At 46.2% G+C, this 23,926-nt stretch overlaps 1 protein-coding gene across 3 annotated transcripts in view; it reads right to left on the reverse strand.

The window, feature by feature from the left end:
* The window catches only part of FYB1 (FYN binding protein 1), a 152,767-nt gene that overhangs the window by 86,207 nt on the left and 42,634 nt on the right, over positions 1–23,926 (reverse strand). For 2 of the 3 annotated variants that reach the window (XM_037063218.1, XM_037063217.1), the window contains exon 2: positions 1,965–3,126. In XM_037063218.1, coding sequence (XP_036919113.1) covers positions 1,965–3,126 — 1,162 coding nt within the window. Of the gene's footprint in view, positions 1–1,964; positions 3,127–19,033; positions 19,158–23,926 lie in introns of those variants that run through there. The other variant, XM_037063219.1, reaches the window with a different exon arrangement.

The following is a 23,926-nucleotide window of genomic DNA, read 5'->3' on the forward strand; positions in this document are numbered from 1 at the left end:
TTTTTGGAGCTAGATGTGATCTCTACTTAAAAAAAAATAGATTAAGAGGAAATGTGTACTTTAAAGGGGTCTTATTCAGGATGTAAATTTATGGAACAGATTGCTTTATCCTGACACCAACCTGAGCTCAGCTTCCCTTGTGAAGGGCGGAGTTCTGATTTGTGGAAGAGACCAAGGAAGAGGGATGTGGTCCGTTCTGGACTGCAGCACCTACCGAGGGGTCAGAGTTGGAAGCAGGGCGCACTGATGAGAGGGCTTAGAATCTAGGCCGCGTGATGGGGCACCTGAGCAGTGGGGGTGCATCTCAGGAGGTGGGGAGGAGTTGCAAGGGGAAGGACAAGTGCAAGCATCCAGTCTCACAAGAAGCAGCCATGCCTGGGTCCCCCGGAGCAGTGCTGTACTGAAAATCAGCTCAGCGTTGACTTTGACAGGACTGGAGAGCCAGTAGGAGGGATCCGAGAGTGTGCGTGAGAGCTCCTCCAGTGGCGTGCCACCGGGTCACCAGTTTCCAGTGCCCACACCTGGGAGTGGGGTGGACACTGGGTGGAGGACGCAGAAGGAAGCTCCCAAGGGTGTCTGCTGTACATCACGACAGTTTCTTTGGCATGAAGTAGAGCTCCGGAATGGAGGCTGGGATAGCAACATTTTACAATCTGAGGAACAGAAGGACTAAGAAGGAGAGATAAGGGACCTTTTAGAAGGCCTCCCAAAAGCAACATTTCTGAGTTATAGATTGGTATTAAAACGAGAAGGTGACAAGTGAGACGGACACAGTGTAACAAGCCCAAGTCTTTCTAGAAGGTCATGGGGTCACCCCACACCTGCTTTCCCACATGATGGATTAATGGACAATTGGATCACAAGTCTGTTGATCAACTCTAAAAATATTGATGCCAGGAAGATGCCATATTGCAAAATACTTCTACAGAACTAGAAGAGAAAAACAGCCTGTATGCCTGAAATAGCTTTAATGGGACCAAGTTTTGTAAGGAGAAAAATGTGTCTAATAGTGAATAGTCACTCATTAGCCTCCCACCCCCTCAGTAAACAACAGTGACACATTATTTGCCTAAACTGTGTGAGTTTACACCCTGCAGGCACCTGTGTGTTTCCCTCATCACTATGCAGAGTTACACACCTTTACCAAGTCTCTCAGCACCAAATCATGGCATGTGCCACAGTATTGTGGTAACATCTCCGGTAGAAAATAAGCCACTCACTTGGCAGAAGATACACCCATTTGTCTGGTTGTTATCTCAGCTACGTGCTGCTCTACGAATCAGAGAAGTTCAGAAAGCTTTACGCTGAGAAGTAGAAAGCAGCTACAGCAGGCAGAGTATCATTCGCCAGAGCCCAGCTGGTCTCCTATTTGAATACCGGGCTTAGGAAACACATGTGAGGTTGTGGGCACTCACAGTCACTTGGAGGCGGGTTCCTGAACCCCTACTGACTTTGGGGCTGGGTGCTTCTCTGGTGTGAGGGGCTGTCCTGTGCACTGTGGGATGTGTGGCAGCACCCTTGCCCTCTCCTGTCTAGATGCCAGTGGTACTGTCCTGCTGGGACAATGAAGAGTGCCTCCAGACATCGCCAAATGCCCCCTGGCTGCCAAAATTGCCCCACCTGAGAATCGCTGCCGCAGTGTCTTGCTCATGTTTCTGTTAAACTCCTGAGTGGTAGTAACGAATAACCCACTGCCGTCTCATTCAACAGAAATGAAACCAAACTAAGGAAGTAAATGAAATGATTATCTTTAAGCCAAACCACACACCAAATCCAATGGATGTGTTTCCCCCACCCCCCAAACCAGACCCACCTCTCAGACCTCTCGCACCAAGAGGAAATCATGCCAAAGAAGCCACAGCGGATACCGATGGAGTGGTCCCTGAGGACACACTCCCCGCCAGGAGCTAAAACACCCTCTGCAGCAGAGCAAAACGCGTTAGATAGACACCGAGAGAACTCACTGTTTCCAGAAGCAGCTTTGTAGAATTTCGTCAGGTTGACATTCGGTGGCCTGCTGGGTTTCAGGGGCGGCGGTCCCAGGACAGACAAGGAAGGCAGGGGCTTCTGCTTGGGGGTGGCTGGACTCTTGTCGCCCTTTTCCTTTTCCTGACTTTGGCCCCAGGGCCCTGCCACTGCCACCTTAGATGGTGTCTTTGGGAACTTGGCAGGCGGGGTTCCAGAGGCGGGATCTTCTTGGTTCATTTTGCTCAGGAATACGTTCTTGGCAGCATCTATCCGCCCGTCTTCTCTTCTTTCTTCAGCACTTTTGGGGAGGCCTGGGCCTCCCCTGCTGGCAGCAGGTTTCAGAACTACTCCAGGAAAAGGTGAACTCGATGTCTCAGCTCCATGGTCTTTATTTTCTGGGTCTTCCTTTGCTGGCTTTAAAGGGCCCGTTTTGGACTTGATGCCCAGCGGAGCCAAGGCTCCCCTCTGTAAAGCTGCATTCTTAGAGGGGCTCTCAGCTTTGTGGGCATCATCCACACTCAGGGATGGCTTCTGGCCAAAGACGGGTTTGGGGAAGAGGGGCTTGGGGTCATGGTCTTGGGAGGCTGACGCAAACTTGCCTTGAATCCCAGACAGCTTTGGGAATGCTGGCTTCTGTTCATTTTCCTGGGCTGGAGGATTAAACTTGGGCTTCAGACCTGGTGGCTTCAAGTCATGGTCTTGGTTCGCACCAGGAAGGGAAGGCTTGTTTCCAGGAGGCCAGGGAAAAGTAGGTTTGGAGTCTTCTCGGGGCAGGCTGGTGGGCTTGGGGCCTAAGGGTCTGGGGAATCCCACCTTCACCTCGGGGTCCCTGCTGGGCGAGGCTGCTGATGAAGGTGATCCAAATCTTGGGCCCGCTCCTGTGGGCTTCAGAAAGGGGGGCTTGGGCTCCATGTCAGGCTTGTCCTCAGGAGAAGGTTTCACTGCCAAAGGAGGCTTTGGTGAGCCAAACTTTGGGACGTTGCCGGGTCCCGCTGGAGGGCTGGCATTTCCTTGGGTGTCGAATAAGTTCTTCTTCGCTTGTACTCCTGACGGCGAGTTTTGCCCCGCGACTTTGAAGGGCCGGCTGTTGACCTCCTGTGTGGGGTTGCCCAGTGTGTTAAACTTCGCCATCAGAGACTTCACATCTGCTTTCCCATCCTACGAGTATAGGGAACAAAAACTAGCTGAGAGCCAGAAGCTGCACTCACACAGTTTAAAACACTGCACTTTAGAGGGTTTCCTGGTGTGAGGCCGCAGTGCTGCTGATTGGGTAGTGAGCTATTGTAACATTTACCTTCCTCTCTGGCAAAATAAGCTGCGAGCGCTTCTTGAAGGGGCAGGGCTACTGTGCGCACACTCTTGGGGTTGCCTTAGAGTGACAGGCTTACTGTTTGTCACCACTTACTGTTCCCCTTTCCTGTCACTGCTTCTCTGGCTATCTTGTTGAGGTTACTCCTCACTTGGTAGTTGTCCATTGTGCTTTGCTTGAAAAAATGTGGACGTTTCTAGCAAGTGACTTCTTCCATATTTTACAGAAAGTGCCCTTCAAAAATGAAAGCAAGCTCTTAGGTCGCATACCCTGCACTGCATGGCCGTGTTTGACATCTCTGTGGTTTGTCAGAGTTCTCTTTGCCCATCCGTGTTTGCTAACAAAGAGATGTAGCAGAAAGAGCCACTCACTGTATGTGGGAGTAATACAAAGTTTTTCTGCTTACTTGTATGCAGTGATAGCCCTGGAACCAGACTAGCAGGCAGAGTGTGTGCCCTTCCAGGGTGGGTCCTGCCTGGGGGGACAGTCTAGGGCACTTGGAGGAGGGGACAAGGATGCAGAGACTGGCTGAGAAGTCTCGTCATCCAGACCTCTTCTTTCTCCAGTCTTGTCTCTTTGGTAATGACATTTGTCACTCCTTCTCTGAAGTCCTGCTCCACAGTGTCTGCCCTTCTTGTCTAGAATTAGGGTATTGCTTAGTAAAGAGAGCAGCCAGCCACCCTCTTCTGTGGGTACAATCCCTTCTAGTCTGATAGAGTTCATGCTTGGTCTATCTCTTATAAGCAAGGTCTTCCAGAGTGTTCTAGTTCTTTTAGAACATTTGAAAATCTGCAGCCTTAAAAAATAATTGAAGTTACCTGTCTGGTCATCACCATTTCTATTTTTGTATTTTAAAACTGACCTAGAAATGCTGTCTTACTCTCCCAGCCCCATGCTCATTGCCACACACCCGACTGAGCTCACGTTATCTCCCAGGGCTTGGCTTGAATACCACAAAACCAGATCCTGTCCGGCTGGGAAGATTCACTCTGTGCTCTCAACTCACGTACCACTCCAGTACCTCTCCAGGCTCCTGAGCAGCTTCCTTCCTAACAGTAAGCACCACCATTTAGTGCGTGACCTGTGTGGCCCATCTTGTGCTTTGGGAGGATAGCACCATCTAACTTCATTTCCCAGAAAAGAAAAGTGAGCTGAGAACTGCAAGACCATGGAGAGATCATGAGAACCAGGCTGGAATCCCAGTTTATTAGTTGGGCCTCAGTTGCATCATCTGTAAAATGGGGACAATAACACAGGCCTGCCAGAATCGTCATGCGCATTAGAGATGGGATTTGTAGAGCATCTGCCTGGGCCCCCACATGGACTCAGCAGATGGAAACTGTTATTCAGAGGAATGTTAAGAAGTGAATTCAAGAATTCTCAGCCAGGAACCATGAGCACAGGGGAGCAGACTCGGGACTGTCCAAGTTTCCGAAACCCAGAAACTGTCTCCTCCCTCTTCATGTCCCCACAACGCCAGGACCAAGGCCAGGGTTTTAATGTCTGTTTGGGGAGTGAAGGTTGGCACTGGGCTGAATACTGTGAACAGCGATTTTAAGGGAAAGAGGTCCTCAGCAGGAATTTGTCTCTGCACCAAACTGCGGTGCATGAGTACTCGTGGGTTGAAGGTAAGGAACCCGAGCAGGAGATGAAACTGGATGAGAGCAACATTTTCCAGCTTGGATTTTGCTCCTTTATTTCTAACCCTGTATCTGAGTTGCTAAAATTATCTTGTTTTCTACCTTGCCTCCCTCGACTGTGTTTTGTAGTCCCTGTGATTTCCTTAAATCCTCAGTCAGTCCCTGAAGGCCTCGGGGCGGAGGACAGTGGACCAGGGAGAGTTTAGGTGTTGGGAGTGGGAGTAGGGGGGGGAGAGGTGGGGGAAGATGGGCCCTGCTCTGGGCCCCTAGGGGGAGCACAGCCACAGAGAACCCCAAACAGCATGAAGAAGCAACCTCACAAAAATCACTCCCTGCCTGAAGACCGTCTGTCTCTGGGGAGGAATTCTTTTATGTCTACACTAACTCGACATTCTGTCATTCACGCTTTAGGTCTAGAATTTATTCCACACTTCATAACCAGAGGCTGCCTAGCGGAGAAGTTAATGACACAGTGGGCCTTGGACTGTTCACCTCTGTCACGGGAATGTCCTCGGGCTGTTAGGAACCATAAACAAATTAATATCCCTAAAGCACAGCACACTGCACCTGGTACAGAGCAGGGTTTTCTGTTTTTAGGGAACTAGTCAAGCCCTGGGGATCATCTAGTCCATCTCTTCCACCATGCTGGGGAGGAACAGAAACCGAAGGCTTTCAGTGACATCCTACTTAGTTACAGCGGTCTGTCATCTCGAATTTTGTGGGGGAAATCCCAGGAAACACTCCAACCCATTGTCACACTCTGCATCCTGGTTTTCATGCAGAAACAATGGTGGGGTTGATTTGGAACTGGGACTTGTCTCTTAGATGTCACCCCCAACCCAGGGGACAGGGCAACATCTTGGTTAATGACACAGGTTCTGGGATCATTGACTTGGGTTCAAACCTTGACTTTGCCCCTTATTAGCCATGTGATCTACCCCTTTGGGATTCAGTTTCCTCTATTGATAAAATGCAAAGAATAAGAGTGCCTATTTCCCACAGGTTTTGTTTTTCAAAAAAGGATTGAATGGGTTAATGTGTGCCACGTTCAAAGATCAGCAACTTCATGTCTGTCATTGTTGTTTTTCTAATTCACTAGTCCTATAATAACATTTTCTCCAGGTGACCAACTTGTGAAGTTACAATTGCTAATGTTATGTACTAGTTGTAAGTCAATGTGGCTGAAACGAGCCCAGCACTGGATAACATGATAGAGTCACTGTGTTCGAATTTAGTTTAAGCACACTCTGAAACTTCTCACTGGGTGTTGAAGGACAGGCTAGGAAAGAGCCAGTTGCTGTGGAAGACACTGAAGGAGCAGGAACGACACCTGAGCTGACTAGTATGTCTGGCGAGTCAACAGCCTGAACTCAACTATTTAATCACTTACACTGACTGCTTAGCTTTAGGTTGTTATCATTGTCAGGAGGTGTATTAGATAATTTTAACACCCGATTTTCCCTTAATCCTAGTAATAATAGCCATGTTTCTTCCCTAATGATGATAACAGAAAATCAAAAATGATGAATTTTTTTGACATTCTCCCATTCTGACTTCACTGTAGGTTGAATACCCATTCAATTTCCTAGGGCTCATTTCGCTTAAAAGATAAAAGTAAAAGACAGCACAGGAGCAGTGTGTCATTGTGCAAGAGAGTAAAAAATAAGCCTGCTCCATGCCCCGAAGCTCCAAGCCCTGCTCCCCCAGTTCTAGGGAGAGCATACGTCCTGACTGACCAGCACACCACAAGCTGACGCCAACTGCTCTGGGGTAACAGTGGTGCTCCCTCTCACTCTCAAAACCAACCTGCTGTGAATCATAAATCAAATGGTAAACTCACCCAGCTCCTCACTAGAGACAACCATTTCATCAGTTTCTTACGTGTATATCTAAGATATGCATGTACAAATACATATACCATAAATACATATACCATAAATACGTATACCATAAATACAAATACACACACCGTAAGTACGTATACAACCTGCCTGTTCCCACTTTTTGCACAAATGGAAGCCCCAATTTTGCACTTTGCTTTTTTCTGAACTGATAATCCGCTGATACACACCAATGCAGCTGGACATATGCTCAGAACCATTTTGATTGCTTAATGCCCATACAATTCCAGTCATTAAATTTTCTACGTTAACTCTGCTTATTTCCTGTGCCAACTGATCTTTACCAGCACATATTATTTGCAGAATCTTTTAAAAATAGACTTTATTTCTTTATTTTTTGAAAGGTTTTAGACTTATGGAAAAATTACGAAGGTAATGCAGAGAATTCTCATGTACCATCTGTCCAGTTTCCCCTGTACATGACACTTCCCATTAGTTTAACTTTTAATGATTCTAAGACTGAGCTTCTATTTATTCTTAAGAAGATGTATTTCATGATCTGGAAAACTGCAGAGCTTAAGATATTTTAAGTAAAACTAACATTTCATCTTAGATTGTTCGTATTTTTTCCTCCAACGTCATTTGAAGCAATTCATGAACTATTTCCATCTATGTACATACATAATATTTAGCCCAAACTATAACATTGCTTTACCTTCACACAGATGCAATTGTAGAGATGCTCTTGATACAAATAAAAGTTCTTTAGTCCTCCATATACTTCATACTTCCCCAGAATTTTGTACCTTCTCTGGTATGAACTTACCGTACCTGTCACAGCCCCTGGGAAGAGGACTGTTAGCAAACACTTCCTCTGATTTCCGGCAACCCTCTCCAGAATCCAGGAATCTATTTTTGTCTCTAGCAACCTACATAAAGGTAGGAAACCAAGTACTTACACAAAGGCCGAGGTGGAGTTTAGTAGAGACATTGGGAAAATGCTTCCTTTTATAGCTAATTCATCTACTCATTTTCCTAGGGAAGATTAAAAATACTCTTTATTATTGATAACAGGGTTTGGGGTTTATTTTTATAGTGTTCGTGCTTTTTAGTCTATCTTGGACATTAGGCAAAACCAGCAGTGCTCAGCCAGGGGCACTTTTGGTGATGTCTGCAGACTTGTTCCGGTTGAAATGACTGACAGAGAGAGTGCTCCGGGCGCTTGGTGCGGATGGCGCAGGGAAGCCGCGCACACCCTCTGGTGCACAGGACAGCGCCCCCCAGCAGGGAGCCGCCCGTCCAAACTCTGCTGTGGTTGAGAAGCCCCGAGCCAACCCTACTGCTCCCAAATCACTGAAAGCACCTTACCAAGATGCTTGCTTCGTTAAAAATAATATACATTTTTAATTTTTCAATTCCAGTCGACATACAATATGATGTTCGTTTCAGGTGCACAACATAGTGACTAGACATTTACATAACTTACGGAGTGATCACCCTGCTAAGCCTAACAGGCCCCTACACACCACGCACAGCGCTGCTATTGACTGTATTCTCTCTGCTGTGCTTTGTCCCCATGATTTCTTGTATCAGCCAGTCTGTACACAGAAAAGTCTGCTTTTACTTTTTAATGCTAGAGTACACTCTAAGACCTACAAATAGACTAAGTAATACACAGGCTACTACTAGAGGTTGTTTTTAAATTTCCTGGTCTTTAAAAGTCTCATCTCTGTAAAGTTCGATGTTGTAAATCACAAAAGAAATAAAACATCTGTAGGTCATGGATATCGAATAAATTTGAGGTAACTATGAAGCCTGAGTTCACCTCCTTCAATTGTGTCTGTGTCACTTTTGTGATTAATGCATGAGGAGCACAAACCACTCTAATGGATACTGGGATTTTTCCTGAGAAAAGAGTGAAGATAGGGAATGCATAAAATGAAGTCACTCTACCCAAGCCTCTCAAATTATCAGCATTATGAAGGTTGAGGCATGAGGAGAGACCATACTCTTTTTCTAACTAGCGTGGAAACTAGTTTTTGAACTTGCCAGTACCGTGACAAGGTCTGGACGTACATCCGGACATACCTCAGGCCTGCAGGTAACCATCTGATCACACCCCGAAGGACATACGGATCCAGGCCCCTGATGTCTATTATCCAGACCAACAGGTGTGACCAGACCACCTGGCATCCCTTACCCAGACTTACTGATGTCTGACTGATAACTGTCCTGGACCAGTCTTGGGCTAATCAGTGCAGGACTGATGATGCTCAGGAATGTACTTTTTACAATAAAAATAATTAACTTTTCTTTCTTCTCTGGAACATTTCTGGGCTTTTGCCTATCTGTGTTTTCAGTTTACAAACTCTAAGAGCCTTCAGTAAATCTCCATCATTTGTTTCTAGCCACAACCTACAGACTCTTTTTGAGTCCATTCAACATTCTCTACGTGAAACCCGTAGAAAAGAAATTAATTTTATTTGAGTGCATGCAATGCTTTTAATTAAGAGGGAGACAGTAAGTAACAATAGTTTCCCCAAACTGGTGTGTCTCGTTCTCTCGTTCATTCCTTCCTTTCTTCTTTCTTCCTCTTTTTCTGTCTCATTGTCTGTTTGTCTCTCTTTCACTATTAATTAATTTTGGTATATGTGGGTTTTTTTAACTGTTATGTTGAGATAACATGTCAGTATCTATAGCTATTTGGTCCAAATTGCTGGCTCATCTCATGGAACAAAATTAGTTCCTACCACCACCACCACTGCCCAGAACAGGACCTGCAGGAATAGTGGCCTCAGGGGATACCACGAGGCTGCAAGGAGGCACAGTTGTAAACAGAGAAGATTCCGGGAAACTAGCCCCAGATGACTCTTGCAAGTCATCAGAAAGTGTAACCAGGTGTCTGGAACGGGGAAGTAGGCAGGTGAGGGCTGCTGGGGTGATGGCTCCTGTTGCTCAAACTTACGGTCCCCGCAGCCAAGGGTTGATTGACCAGGGGGCATCACAAAAAGGCTGAGAAGATAGAAAAGTTCTCCTGGGAGCCAGGGAAACTTACCCTCTTTGAGGCAGAGAGAGGCTGGAAGAAATTTGTAATGGACTCAGGCAGCTCAGACTTTCACTGAGCAGTAACGTTCAGCCTCACTGGTTTATGTTGCCCAGGTTCAAGACAAGAACAGCTGTGTTCCCCATGATCATGTCCTCTGAACACACCCACCCACACAGACATGCACCTCTGCACACACATGCAGGTGCACACACACCTGTACACATATGCACAGGTGCACATGCATGGGCACACATACACACCCACCCCACCTTCCCAACACAGTAGTAAGTTGTGTTTTTTCTAAAGAGACTTGATTTGCTATACTTAGTAAACTTGGAACAGAACTGTTCTAATTTTAAAAATCAGCCTCTAAAAACCTCTATATGGTTAGGAATTACATAACAAAACTAGTTGCTTTTGTTGTAAAGACAGAGCCCGTGGGAGCTGGCTGAGGAGGAGTACTTGTGTCCAAACTCTGCACGGGATGGTGGATGGTAAATCCCACTGCCATCCGTGAAACTGCCGCGGACGCTTCCACCCTCGTCGGCACTGTCTAATGATGGATGTGTTTCCTGTGCGTGCCTGTTTCCCTGAAGGGGTGGAGAGGCAGGGACCTGGTTTTATTTTTTCCTCAAAAACACACCCTCTGCACCCACCCACCTGAACAGGCACCACCCTGATGCCGGGTGGGGCAGAAGTAGGCTTGCACTCATTCCCATGAAAACAATACAATCATTAATGATGAAAATGCAAGAACACACTGCGTTTCGGGTACTCATGACCATGAACTGACTTCTGCCCCACGCTGTGTGTGTTAAACATAGTGGCTCACTTCCCGCAGTGGCTAATTGCACCATACTTGATCACAGAGCTAGTGGTCAGAGAAATGATTTCCCAGGCTTCCTAAACAGCGTTGGAAGAGCTCTCTCTCTGACAGCCGCTGCTCCAGAGCTGGAGGGAGCACCAGGCCCCCCTTTGAGAGGATGTGGGAACGTGTCTCTCACCGCAGGCCAAGCTGCTGGGGAGAAGCGGCCTGCTGCCCACGGGGCAAGGGCATAGGCCGGAGGCGCGGGTGCTGCTGGTACTCGTGTGAGCCCTGACTGGGACAATCCCTGACAGTTTTGTCGGTGGTCTCTGGGGGTGGAGGCGGAACACCAGGCAACCTCAGCAGTGGCTTGGTGCTGTCAGGTGCCATGTGAGAAGAAAGCAGCAGGCAGGCAGGGGCTCTCTGGGTGCCGTGTGTGTGGCTTCCCTCAGGAAACGGCCTGGGCACCTTGGCAGAAAACCTCCGCAGATGTGACTGAGAATCAGCATCCCCTTTCGAGTTATCTCAGGCCCCTGCTGCTCTGATCCTTTCCTGGTCCCCACTGGGTTCTCCTGAACCTTTCTTTTCGAGGGTGATTTGAAACAGAGGACACAAGATGGTTCAGCAGGTGGGGAAGCTGAGGCCGGATGGCCCACCCTCGAAGATTGCATCATCCCGAACTCTCAGGGTGTACTGATCAGCCAGGGTTCGAGTAGCCTCTATCTTTAAAGACCGAGAGCCTGCAAATTGTCATCACGATACAAATTTAACCTTCGAATCTTCTCTTTGTGGTTATCCCACCAAACAGCTTCTGCGCAAACACGGCCTGACTTTGCTGCGGCCTCCCAGCGAATTATGAAGTTATATGTGACTTTGCATGGGTTTCTCAAGCTAGTTCTGCTCTAAGTTTTTGACTTCTCTGGGCTGATGGAATGATGATAGGAAGTACAGAGAACATAGATCATAGAGAATAACAGAACAGCCCTGAAACCATTAATTTTTGTTATTCTGTTTTAGGTAGTGTTTCAGCAAATTTAGCTTATGTTTGCTTAGGACAGAATTCACTTAGCCTGCGTTAACTAAATATACCAAATTGGAGAAGAGCTATTTATGTTTTGACTAATGCACATGTAGATCATTAAAACAGATACATTGCTAATGGCATATTTGAATTTTAGCATAATATTTCATGTCCACACACCATAATACAATATAAGTCCTTCCATTTTTTCCTGTACCTTCAACTCTGCCACAGCAAAGAGATCTTAATTTCATCTCTTACTTCTTGTGGCTATTTTATTTTCATGTAGAAATATAGTATGAAGCACCAAAAGAAAACTGACTTTGCTAAAAACATGAAATTTGAAATAAAAATTTTTGATGGCAGAGAAAGGTGCACTCGACATGGGATAAACAAAATAGAAATATTATGCTGCCTCTTTTCCACCCTCCATATCCCACTGAACACACACACACACACACATACACACACACACAGACACACACACGTCTGGGCTGTGAGTTCCTTCTCTGTGCTTGACAAGAAGTTAGAAACTGAAAGTGTATGGTCTGCATGGAGTGGGGTGGGGGAGGGGGAATGAGGCCATCTGTGGGGTTTTCTAGAGACTTCCTTCCCAGTATGTGAAAAGTTCTGTGTGAAGTAAACGGCTTAGAGGAGAACTTCAACCAACGAGCAAGGCAGGTGGCAGCTGCTATTCAATGCGGTACCCATGGTTTGAGTAGAGGAAAGTACAGATTAGACATTGGAAATGGAGGGCCCTGGGAGGTTCCACAGACAGAGGTGGGTGATGCTTTGAAACCTCACCCTACAGTAGGATGACATCAGGCCCTCCCCCAACGTCCTCTATTCTCATTCTGCCTCTTCTCCTTATAACCTTTGGAGAAAACACATTCACTGTTGAGTAATCAGGATGAAAAATAGAACCACCTCACACCTCTTCCTTCACTGTTTCTCCCTTACAAGTCACAGTAACAAAGACTCCACCTCAAGACGAGCCATTTCTGCTCACCTTTGTCACTGTGGGGCTCTTTACCGTGGGTCGCAGCTTTTCTAGTTAAAACTATGATGTTTGAAATTTGAAGCTTTTCATGGTGTATATCCTGTTCTTAGCACATAGCCACCCTTTTCCCATGGCTCCTTATGTTTCCAAGGGCCTCGAGGGCTTCAGCTACTCTGGGTCTTCACTAGCCTTTTATTTGTGCATTCCTTCATTTTAATCTGAGATGGCTGGTGACTCCTTATATATGTGATAGTTCTGGTATGTGGCACTTTGCCACTCTCTAGTTTAAAGTTTATGCTTTATTAAGGTCACTTATTCCAGAGTACAAATGACCTCAACACTTCTCCACCTCCACCCACCAAAAAAAAAGTACAATTGTATAGTTAGCAAAAAATGCTGGAGTTTAGTATTACATGCCGGAGGCTAATTTTATTACTAGAACTATTAATCATTTTAAAATAAAATTGTTCATACAATATCTCATTTGTTTCAAAGTGTGGTTATTTTTGTAGAAGGGTAAACCAAATGGGAGCATGCGGTAGAAAGGAGAACTAAACCTAGACTTTCTGAATCTAAATTCTGTGTTTGCTCCAACGCACCATAGAAATCACCACTGTTTTCCTTGTCTAGTTACTATTTTGAGTTTAAATGCTCAGCTCACACAGAAAAGTTTTAACAGTTTTCTTCTGATCCCCAAAGGTTTCCATTAGCCCTAGTAATTGCCCCTCCGTCCAAGAATGCCTTGTTGTTGCAGGTGACATGTTAGCAGTTTTGTCCTGACCCCAGGGCTGCTCCTGGCACATCTGCCGTGAGCAAGGGAACAGGGCATGGCGTAGGGGACAACGGGCTCTGAGCCCGAACATCCTGATTTACTTAGAAGCCTCAGAGGCAATCTGGACAGGGAACAAAAACTGAGAGAAGACGGTTTTGCTTGCTGTTCTGATGTGTGGTCTGTGTGTGCTGCTGAGAGGTGGCACGTGTAGGCAGATGATTGTATCAAGGCTCTTTCCCCCAAACTGTTCCGTAGAGTCACGGGCTTGAGTCATCAGCTGGCAGTTCATCGGCCGGGGGCACTGTTCTGGCTCAGCCTTGGCCACCTGGCCTGGTTTGTTGTTAACCTGGCTTTAGCTGAAGACTCATTACTCGAGAGAGGCTGAAGGGTGTGAACCAATACAACTAGGGAATGAGACTATGATTCGGGAAGTTCCGTGGCAAAAATCAGATCGATGTCAAGGCATTCATACAAAATAACCTTTGCTGTCTCAATGACGGACAAGCAAGAAAAATATGCTTTACCTCTATGGTTGATTCAAAGAACTGAAATATAAAGTAAACCCCAAATTCCTTTGTGTTCAATAATTTTTTAACACTAAGTGTTTTTTTAAAGAATAAAAATACCAGAGATTTGCATATTGTTTTAAAAGAATTGTTCTTTTCATGAAACATTTTAATCATGATGAGACACCAGTTCACACCCATGAGGATGGCTATTGTCAAAAAACAGAAAAGAACAAGTGTTGGCGAGGGCATGAAGAAAGTGAACCCGGGGCATCGCTGGCGGGAGCAGGCATTGCGGAAACAGGGTGGCGGTTTCTCAAAAGACTGAGAGTACAGTTACCACGTGATCAGCAATCCCACTTCTGAACATATGCCCAACAGAAGCTGGGACTCAAGTAGATATTTGTGTGCCCATGTTCATAGCGGCATTATTCTCAGTAGCCAAAAGGTGGAAGCGATCCAAGTGTCATCAATGGAGAAATTGATGTGAAAGAAACAAAGTGTGTTCTCTGCATGGCATGGGACACTGTCCGTCTTAACAAGGAAGGGAATTCCGATGCATGCTCCGACATGGATGAACCTTGGAGACAATGTTGGTGCTAAGTGAAAATCGCCAGTCACAGGAGGACAAATGCCGTATGGCTCCACTTATCCGAGGTGCCTTGAGTAGTCAGACTCATAGAGACAGAGAGCAGAGTGCTGGGTGCAGGGACTGAGGGGCAGTGGGGCTAGGAGGTGGGGTTTATGGGTGCAGAGTCCCAGCTGGGCACAGTGAAAATGCTCCTGGTGCGAAGGTGGTGATGGCCACATGGTGTGAATGGACTTAAGGTCACAGAGCTGTCCACTTAAAATGATTTAAAAGGCAAATTTTAAATTTGTTACGTAAGTTTGACCACAACAAAAACATTTAGAAAACATAGTTAACTGGCATTTGGAAAAATCATTAAATTAAATGAAAACTTTTTATAAACAATAAAGTTGCTTCAGTGTTTTCTTTCTTTTTGTCTAAGTTGTAGTGCTTGGAGGACAAAACGGAAGTGACTCAAAAGGGAGCAGGAAGCGGCATTTCAATGAGTCATGCTTATATGTGGTCATTTCATGGTCCAGAAACATTTTTATTTTATTCAAAATAAATTTTAGAACTTGTATCATATTCTAAATGACTTAAGTGTGGCTATCATGTAACAATGGACCAATGCCATTTTTATGCCGAATTTCTAATATGCATAAAAACGATAAAAATACTTGCGCGGTATACGTGCACGTCCCTGATGGAAGTGAGTTCTGGACAGAGAGGGTGAACAGGGCATTTGGAATGGTCTTTTGAGGTGAAGACAGGGAAGGCAGAGGGTGTGGTGGGATTACCCTCAGGGGACATTTTCCGAACTGCACATGCTCAGTGGCCCAGTCCATCTTGCTGGCCCTCTCAGGGTTCTCTTTGGAGGACGGCCAGCCCCACCAGCCACGGCTGCTACAGGGAGGGCAGGCATCTCGTGGTGCATTACAAATGGTTAAGAAAGCTGTGGATCATCTGGGATCCTGGATCTTTTTCGCTCTGATCCTCACATCTTTATCGATCAACTCCTACTAAAAATGTTGCAGAAATTTAATGGCAAGGACTGGGGGTTTTTCAGGGCTACCTGGATCCAGCTCGGGTGAACAGGACTTGGGTACAGATGTCCACTGCTCTCTAAATTTTTTCGCTATCTTCTATACTTACTAAGTGGGTTGAACGGTAGCCCCCTAAAAAGACAAACCCATGTCTCTAAATCCATGACTGTGATCTTATTTGGAAAAAGGAATTTTGCAGATGCAGTTAAGAGTCATATGAGGCAATCATCCTGGATTACCCTAAATCTAATGACGAGTATCCCTGTAAGGTACACAAGACAAGGGAGGAGAGGACAAAGCCACGTGAAGACCGAGACAGAGATTGGAATGACGCAGCCACAACGCCTGGACCCACCAGCCGCTGGCTTCTCCCCCAGAGCGTTTGGAGGAAGTTGGCCCTCTCAACACCTGAGTTCAGAATTCTGCCTCCAGGCCATTGCTGTTGTTGCAAGCCACTGAGTTTGTGGTCACTGGTTACAGCAACCACAGGAAAGAGTACCCCCCACTCTTGCAAAGGTCCACAGTACTTTTGTGTTGTATTTCTCTGGATGTCCGAGCACCTGCAAGGATGAGGTTCAGGATGACAGGCAGAAAATCTTGTTGCCTGATCTCCTTCTCTGGGCTGCCCTGCTGGGACTGCCCCCCACTTGGAAGGACGGAGTGGGGAACTAGTCACATGCAGCAGGAGGGCTTTGGTGGCACTGAATCTGCTCTCGGCAGGTCAGGTCCTAGTCTGACCAACACCCATGGCATGAACTGAACAAATATTATTAATAAGCGTAGGTTGAATTAGTACAGCTCAATAGCTTTGCTGGTTTCCTTTCTGTCTATGGAGGCTGGTTAGCAGAGGCAGAGACCATCAGGACAAGCCCTGAACTCTCCAAATCCATCAGAGAAACCCCAGACCAATTTCTGATGGGGGGTTCTCATTCCGGCGCAAACACATACTTGGTTTATTCCTAGAGGCTGATACAGAGGTAATTTCAACCTCCAATTTTTACTAGTCAGCAGGAGGAGGGGAGTCCTTCAGACCCCGTGCTGGAAAAGGGAGCCTCTGCGGCGATTTCACTAAGACAAAGAGCCTGTACTAGAGGAGAAAGAAAGCCTTTGTTGCTGTACATTATTCCCGAGGTTTAGGAGCAGAAGAAGGAGGTGGAGCCTAGAAACTGACCAAAGTGTATAACCCTTGAACCCCAATAATTGGCACATCAGATTAGCTGAGTGCTCACTTGCGGCCTTGGCTTAAGTGTACAGATCAAACTCACTAACAAACTCAATAACAACTTTATTTCCTCCATACGAGGGGCATTCAGACTAGCCGGGTGCCTTCTGGCAGCTTTGCACCCATACGGGTTTCATGAACAAACTGGCTATCCCATGTCCACCATACGTGTTTCTCTCTCCCTTTAATTTGTCTCTAGTGAGGGAGGCAAGAACCGAGGAGCAAGCTCGAGGGAGGGGGCCACTCCCTGACTCTGGTATCTCCCCTGTCGCAAAATGATCTGTCCAAAGTCGCACAGCCATTAGTGGCAGATCTGGGTGCTTGTCCATCCACTGGGCTTCCCACCATCCTGTGAGGGGGGCGGGGGCCACGGCTTCCATGGCAACTTTCTCTTCAACACCTCCCGGTGACAGCAGGAGTATCTCGGATTGCCTCCTGTGGTTGGAGCTCACAGAAACCAGGAAGGAGTTACTGTTTGCCCCACTTCGCAGATACAGAAACCAAAGCAGGGGGCAGTTCAGTAATTCACCCAAGAACCACAGTTGCCCAGCGGCAGAGCCCCCCCCGCCCCTCCCGCCCCAGTCAAACTCAGATCTTCATTCTGGAGCCGCTGTCTTAACCGAGGCCCCTGGGACCGAAGCCTAAACCAGGCCCGTGGGCCACTGTCTTCTCCCCACACTCCTGTTCTTGGAATGTCCACCCAGAGGCGGCCCCTGCTAACACATCAGAAAAGTGAAATATGCTGTCCACTTCCCCTGCGCTCTGCCTCTTGTTGACATGGGACACCAACTGGCCGAAACACGATTTTTAAGGCACACGAAGACTAGAAAAAGCTTCAAAGCAATCGCCTGCGCTTGGCATTCGGACCACTAGGTGTCAGTGTGACTGCCCGGTGAGGCAGCCCTCACTTTCTGGGATGAGGAGCTTTTCCAGAAACCAGCTCTCCAGAGCTCAGAGTGCAGGAAACGGGCCTCTGGGTTTAGGCTGGAGCTGGGAGCATTTGAAACAATGAATGGCACTTAAACACATGGGGAGGCGTGACAAGCAGGCAGGTGGGGGTGAGACTTTAAAATAAATTCCCAAGAGACACGAATCCTTCCCAGGCTTTGCTGCTTGCAAGTTGTAAGACCAACTTCTCCAGGGTGTCTGCTCATTACGGAGCAATTCCCTCGACATTCCTGATCCATCACCCTTAATCCCCCAAAGATGTGATTTTTATTGGAAAGCACAGGCTCCCCCTCCCCCGCTTTCCTACCACTTATCATTAATTTCTTGGGGCATTATAATAATTAGTCTGTGCCTCGCCAGACTAATCATTGTAGGTGCACGAGCATTGGTCTGCATGGCGCCTCTGCCGACGGCCTCAGCAGGGGCCGGTGAGCACAGTCCTCACTTTGTCTGTGTTCACGTGCCCATCTATTTTCCTGCACAGAATAATCTCTCTTTGATGACACAATATTTAAATGGCAAATATTAACAATCTATTATCACAGGGGAACACACAATAAATGTATGAAGTGTTACACTAACAACAGCCATATGAGGTTAGTACTATGCTTATCTTCATCATTTTAGTGGAGGAAACTGAGGCACAGAGAAGTTCAGTGGCTCACCCGAAGTCACACAGCCCATAGGAGGCAGAGTAGGAGGCTCCTCCTCTTCTTTTCATCACCTCACTATCAGTTTAGTTAGAAGGCGGGGGCAGGTTGAATTCTTTAGAAGAGGTGGCAATTTACATGAGAGGGCCAATGGCTCTAACCCTATTTTGGGAGGATCTGTACTCTTCTGTCGTCCTGGTTTCCCAGCATTCTTTGTGAGAAGGTAGGGTTGATGGCAGCTAGCCCCCTTTAGTCTATGCAGAAATTTTGCGTGAAACCCCACCCCCTACCAGATCTTAAGGTTTGGCAGGAAACTGAAATTTGCTCCTTCTCCTCAAAAAAGATGGATGGGCACACGCTTGTCAGGAGCAGGATGAAGTAAATTGTCTGTGCCCAATAGGATTACGTGTCTGGTTTCGAGGCAAGACTTCATTTAATCCCAGAGGCACCAGAGGTTGGACCAGTAACATGTGAGCAGCCCTATCCAGTTACAAAACAGCAGATGACACACTTTTATCTGCTTGTCACCCTTCTGGCTGGGCTTTCCTGTCTGCTGTCTACCTCTCGTGCTGTTCTCCAACAGAATGTGCCTTTCTGTCTGTGCGGCCAGAATTTGGAGGGTATACCTTTTCTTGCTGTAAAAAAAAAAAAAAGGCACATTTATCTGAAAAAGAAATCTAAACACAGTTGTTACCTGACTCCAGTAGCATGAGGTGGGGGCAGGGCCTTGTTTAATGGGTCTTCCTGGGCGCAGGGGCCGGGCACCTCCCCACCTGTGGCTGTTGTGGCTGCTTGGCACCCAGAATCCAAGGACTGTGGCACTTTCTGGTGCCTGGCCAGGGAGATGCCCAGGGGAATGGCTGGGGGATCCTCCCCACCCCCCTCCAACTAGAATGACTGAGACGAGAAAAGCTCTATTATGTCCTCAGGATATTGAGCAAGAAGGGAGAGAAAGAGGGGAACTAAAAGTGTCTGTTCAGCCTGGACACTTCTGCTGACATTCCCATCAAACATGTGATATTTAAAAGGGCAAAACCAAAACCAGGGTTTTCCTGCCAGCCACCAGGGCTTCGGGGGAGAAAATGTAAGGCCTTTGGCTCTGGAATCAATTCGAATAACCAGGGTTGTCCCCTGCAGTGGAGGTCAAGGAGGGGGGCACTGCCAATTAGGGAGGTGCACCCCAACTCAGAATATTCTGGTGAAAGTGCAATAGTCAAGTGAAAATCCGTGTCAACAGACTACCATTGGCATAAAGTGGGGCTTTAACAAATTGTTGGTGGTAAATGTACCTCCCTTACCACCCATCCATCCATTCATTCATTAATTCATGCATCAGTTATCAGTCATAAACATGTGCTTACTACGGGTCAAGCGCTATGCTGAGACTAGACGGGTGAACAAGACAAGGCCCTTTCTCTCAGTGGTTTATAATTGTGTGTAGGTCATGCCAGAGATGGCCACACTCCTCCTGGGATACTTGGCTTTTTGTCTGCAGTGAGGATTGGAAAATTACTGCCCCATTGCCCAATCTGGCCTGCGGCTTGTTTTACACAGCCCCTCAAGATAAGAATGATTTTTCTATTTTTAAAGAGTTGCAAAAAATTTTTTAAAAACCTATAAAAAGAAGAACAACAACACATGACCAAGACTGCATGTAGCCCAAAATATTTACTTCCTGGCCCTTTGCCAAAAATGTTTGCCAATGCCTGTCCTATAGTGAGAGCACTCTTGCTTTTGAGTCAGACGCACAACTAAACAGGACAGGACATTTTCTAGCCTTTTCGGCTTCTAGAGGTGGCCATGTGACTAAATTTTGGCTATGGGATCGAAGCAGAGGAGGTTTCGGTAGCTGCGGGGTAGAGCATCCCCTCCATGCTGGCTGCACTGCTGTGTGGGCCTGAGCCTTCCAGTTCATTGATGGCTCCGGGCAATGCTCTCGGGAAGGCAGAGGCAGAAGAGAGAAGGAGTCTGGGCACCGCACCAGGGAGCGACTCCACTGTCTCTGGATTTTGCTCAGTGGTTATGAGGAAGATAAAGAAAAGAAAAAGAGAAAGAAAGATTCACTTTTTAAAGTCAGCCTTAGGTTTCTTTTCCCCCCTCACCCCCTCCGCTAACCTCCCCATGATGCCAAAATAAAAATCCCCCGAAATCCAGAACTCGCCAGGCCTTCATGGAATGCACCACTGGGCTTTTTCCCCTCCCCACCTGGTTAGCTCCTGTGCGTGCCCTACGGCTCAGTGCAGGTAACACCTCCTTCTGAACTCAGCCCCTGCCCACGGGGCCCAGCATCCTTCTCCTGGCTTCTACGGTATCCTTTAGTATTTGGAGACAAGTCTGTCTCTCTCACTAGAACTTGCGCTCTTTGAGGGTGGAGATGGCTACTTATTTGTCTTTGATTCCTAGCTCCTAGAAGAGTGCCTGCCACACTAACAGTGCTTTACAAGAATTATCGAATGAGTTAGTTTGTCATAGACAATTAGTTTGTCTGGTTTGTGGGGCAGTTGATTTCTCACACATTGAACCCAGGAAAAGACGAGTCCAGAAATTTGTACCTCTGCAGGGAAGTACATTTTGCTTTCCAAAAGAAGAGAAGAAATGTACAGAATTACAAAGATTATATTTTCAAAATTGAATGTTTATATGATTTGGGTGGTAGTACTGCTTGCCAGCATTGTCTGAAAAGGTTTGAGGATTTAATAAAAAGCCATGAGGAGAGTTTAGCAATAGAAAGGCATGTTCCTGAAATAAATGGAATTGTAGATACTTTCTCAAATCTATCTTATTATGTAAAAACAAATGCATTTTCCTACTTTCATAAAACTCTTCCTCACAATGAAAAATTGTACAATATGAATGATGATAAAATTTTTATTTTTTCTCCCTGTTCCCCTCTATGTTATGTGGCTTATGATCAATGAATGCAAAAGCGCTGTTCTTACCATAAGCCTATTTTACTATATACCCTGGGTAGATGCAACCAGTTTTTGGAACCAGCAAATTAACGTAAGACTTTTAAAGCAGTAATAATTTTACCTTCATTTGGAAAAAAGAATAAAAAATATGAGGGCCATATTATCTTTGCATGTAAGTCCTCTTAGGATGGTGTTAATAAAAGGCAGAGTTGGAAAAACTTACTTGCACTATGCAATACTGGGTTATTATTTGAATATCTCCATTTCATTAAATTTGTAGTGACTTACTAAAGCTTTTTATAAATTACAAGGAAACCTGATCAGTAAAATAAAATAAGCCTGAGGTCTCTTAAGTCAAATATTAGATCTTGCATTACATATGCTGAAGAATCATAGCTAACACTTGAATATTTCTGGATATTTTATTGGATGTTTAAAGCTCTCCCCTTCGACCAGTAAGAACAATTTTTAAGCAAACGATAGCCTCCATGAATAACTCATTCTTTGTGAACTTGAATACTAGGCTTTTTCTTCCCCATCCTGCACAGCACAAGAAAATACAATACTATAGGAGGAAAATGAGTGAGTTATGTAGTGAGGGTGGAGGAAGTCAGCTTACCCAACTCCAGTATCAATGTAGTATACCACAATTTCTGTCTTCATAATCCAGGCAAATTATTTTACTCTCCCTATCTCATTTCATTCTCAACTCTAGCCCAGACTTCAGGAATCTGATGTTAATTATGCTGACCTTATTTCTATCTGGTCATGCTTGTTTTTTTGTTGATCTCTACATTAAATATGGTACTTATTGTTCTTACACTTTAGCAATTGTAACACTTATTTCCCTCAATTAAACATGATGAAGTTAATATTCTAGTTCTTAAAGGAGTAAGTGACGTGAAGCCAATGTCCAAGCTAGCCATTTTCAAGGAGAGAGAAGTGATCTGGGTCTGAAGGCTATGCCAGCTCTGCTGTGCCATTTAAAGCCTCCAGTGACTTATTCAGAAAGCAAATCAGGCTCTGGCGCAGCCCTGATGGCTTCCTCTCTGATAAGGATCTGAGTGTAGCACAGAGACAGTTGAGGTGGGCTTTAATCTGCTAGCTCAGCACCGGAGTGCCTTTGGCAGAAGAGGTCAAGTCTGGCCACTGTTCCAGACTAAGGAGCAGCAGATAGAGCCCACAGGAATCCATACCCTTCTGAAAGCCCACCATTGCCCTGCTGATGTAGGTCTGGTTGTCAGCAGCTTTGTCTTTACCCCAATCACATCCCAATCATAGGTCATCAAAAGTGTGTGTATTCCTAGGTGAGTTCACTGCCTGCTGTCAGAAACCTATGCCCATATGTAGGACAGTTAGGATGAAGATGGATCACCATGGAGGAGAGAAGCCAAGAAACAGGCTCTGCTTGTTGTCTGACTTTAACAACTACTTCCCCTTCTTCTTGTCAAAACTCTGCACACAGATCCAAGATGGCAGCAAGTTAGGCAGAAGCTATACTAACTTCTTCCCAGAACCAAACTAGAATTACAACTAAGTTACAGAAAAACCATCTGGAATAAGCAACTGAAGGCTAGCTGGAAAGAAGCCTCATAACTGAGGACTTACAGAAGAAGCCACATCGAGACTGGTTGAAAGTACAAATACATGAATGGGCTGGTCAGGCTCCTGTGGGCAGCAGTGAAAGTTCTGGAGGAATATCTCAGCTGTAGGGGGAGGTCCCTTCTGAAGAATGTGGGGTCTAAACCCCAAGCTGGACTCTGTAGTCTAAAGCAGCTGGTGAAAAGGCACCCATATAACATCCAGCTGTGAAAAGCAGTGGTTTTTCTGTCTGCCAGGGAGAGATGGCTAGAGATGTAGCCACCCTCTTAAAGGACCAATGCACAACATTTCATCCACAACTACTCACCCTGGACTGCAGTGGAGGTAGCACAGAGCCATGTGCTTCTGGTAAGAGAACTGAATGGCCAGCTGCCAGGATCCTGTGTTTACTCATTCTCCATACTGGAGAAGCAGTCTTTCTCAGGCAGACCACTCACCTTCATGCAGCATCAGCCTGGGGGAAACAGCCCCACCCTCAAGAATACCTTCCACCCCACCTGTGGAGCTTGAGCCCTGCTGAATACAGCTGCGGGTTCTTTCGGTGATTAAACCTAATAGACAACCTGTAGGCAGAGGCAGATCTCTGGGTGTTTTAATACTTTTGCTGATCTGTCACTAAGCCTTATGCTGTTAAAAGCCAGCTCTGATGCCCAATTTATTTCTTTCCATACACACCCAGGCCCAGCAGAGGAAGCCACAGCTTGGATCACTAATAGATCCAAACAGGTTTCCCAGGGCCAGTCACAGGCAGTGTCTGATGTAGGACTGAACCAGAGTCCTTCCAAAGAGACCCAGAACCAACATACCCAGTGGCCAGCTTCAGATAATATCAGAGCAGGATCCATTAAGTTTAATAAGCAGTATATCCACAAAAAGATCTCAACAGGCACTGAATCTGGCTAAGGAGAATTCCAGTTCTTGTGATTAATACTTGTACAGTAGCTTGTGCACTGTGTTGGGGCTGGAACCTCATAGTCAGCCAGCCTGACAGTCAATCCCACACGTGAAAATACCAGTAGCAATTGAGACTCAATAACAACAGGAGGGTCCACATAACATACACAAAAGGTATT

Source organism: Sturnira hondurensis, unplaced genomic scaffold, assembly GCF_014824575.4.
Source record: "Sturnira hondurensis isolate 20B ecotype Veracruz unplaced genomic scaffold, ASM1482457v3 Scaffold0014384, whole genome shotgun sequence".
Classification (NCBI taxonomy): domain Eukaryota; kingdom Metazoa; phylum Chordata; class Mammalia; order Chiroptera; family Phyllostomidae; genus Sturnira; species Sturnira hondurensis.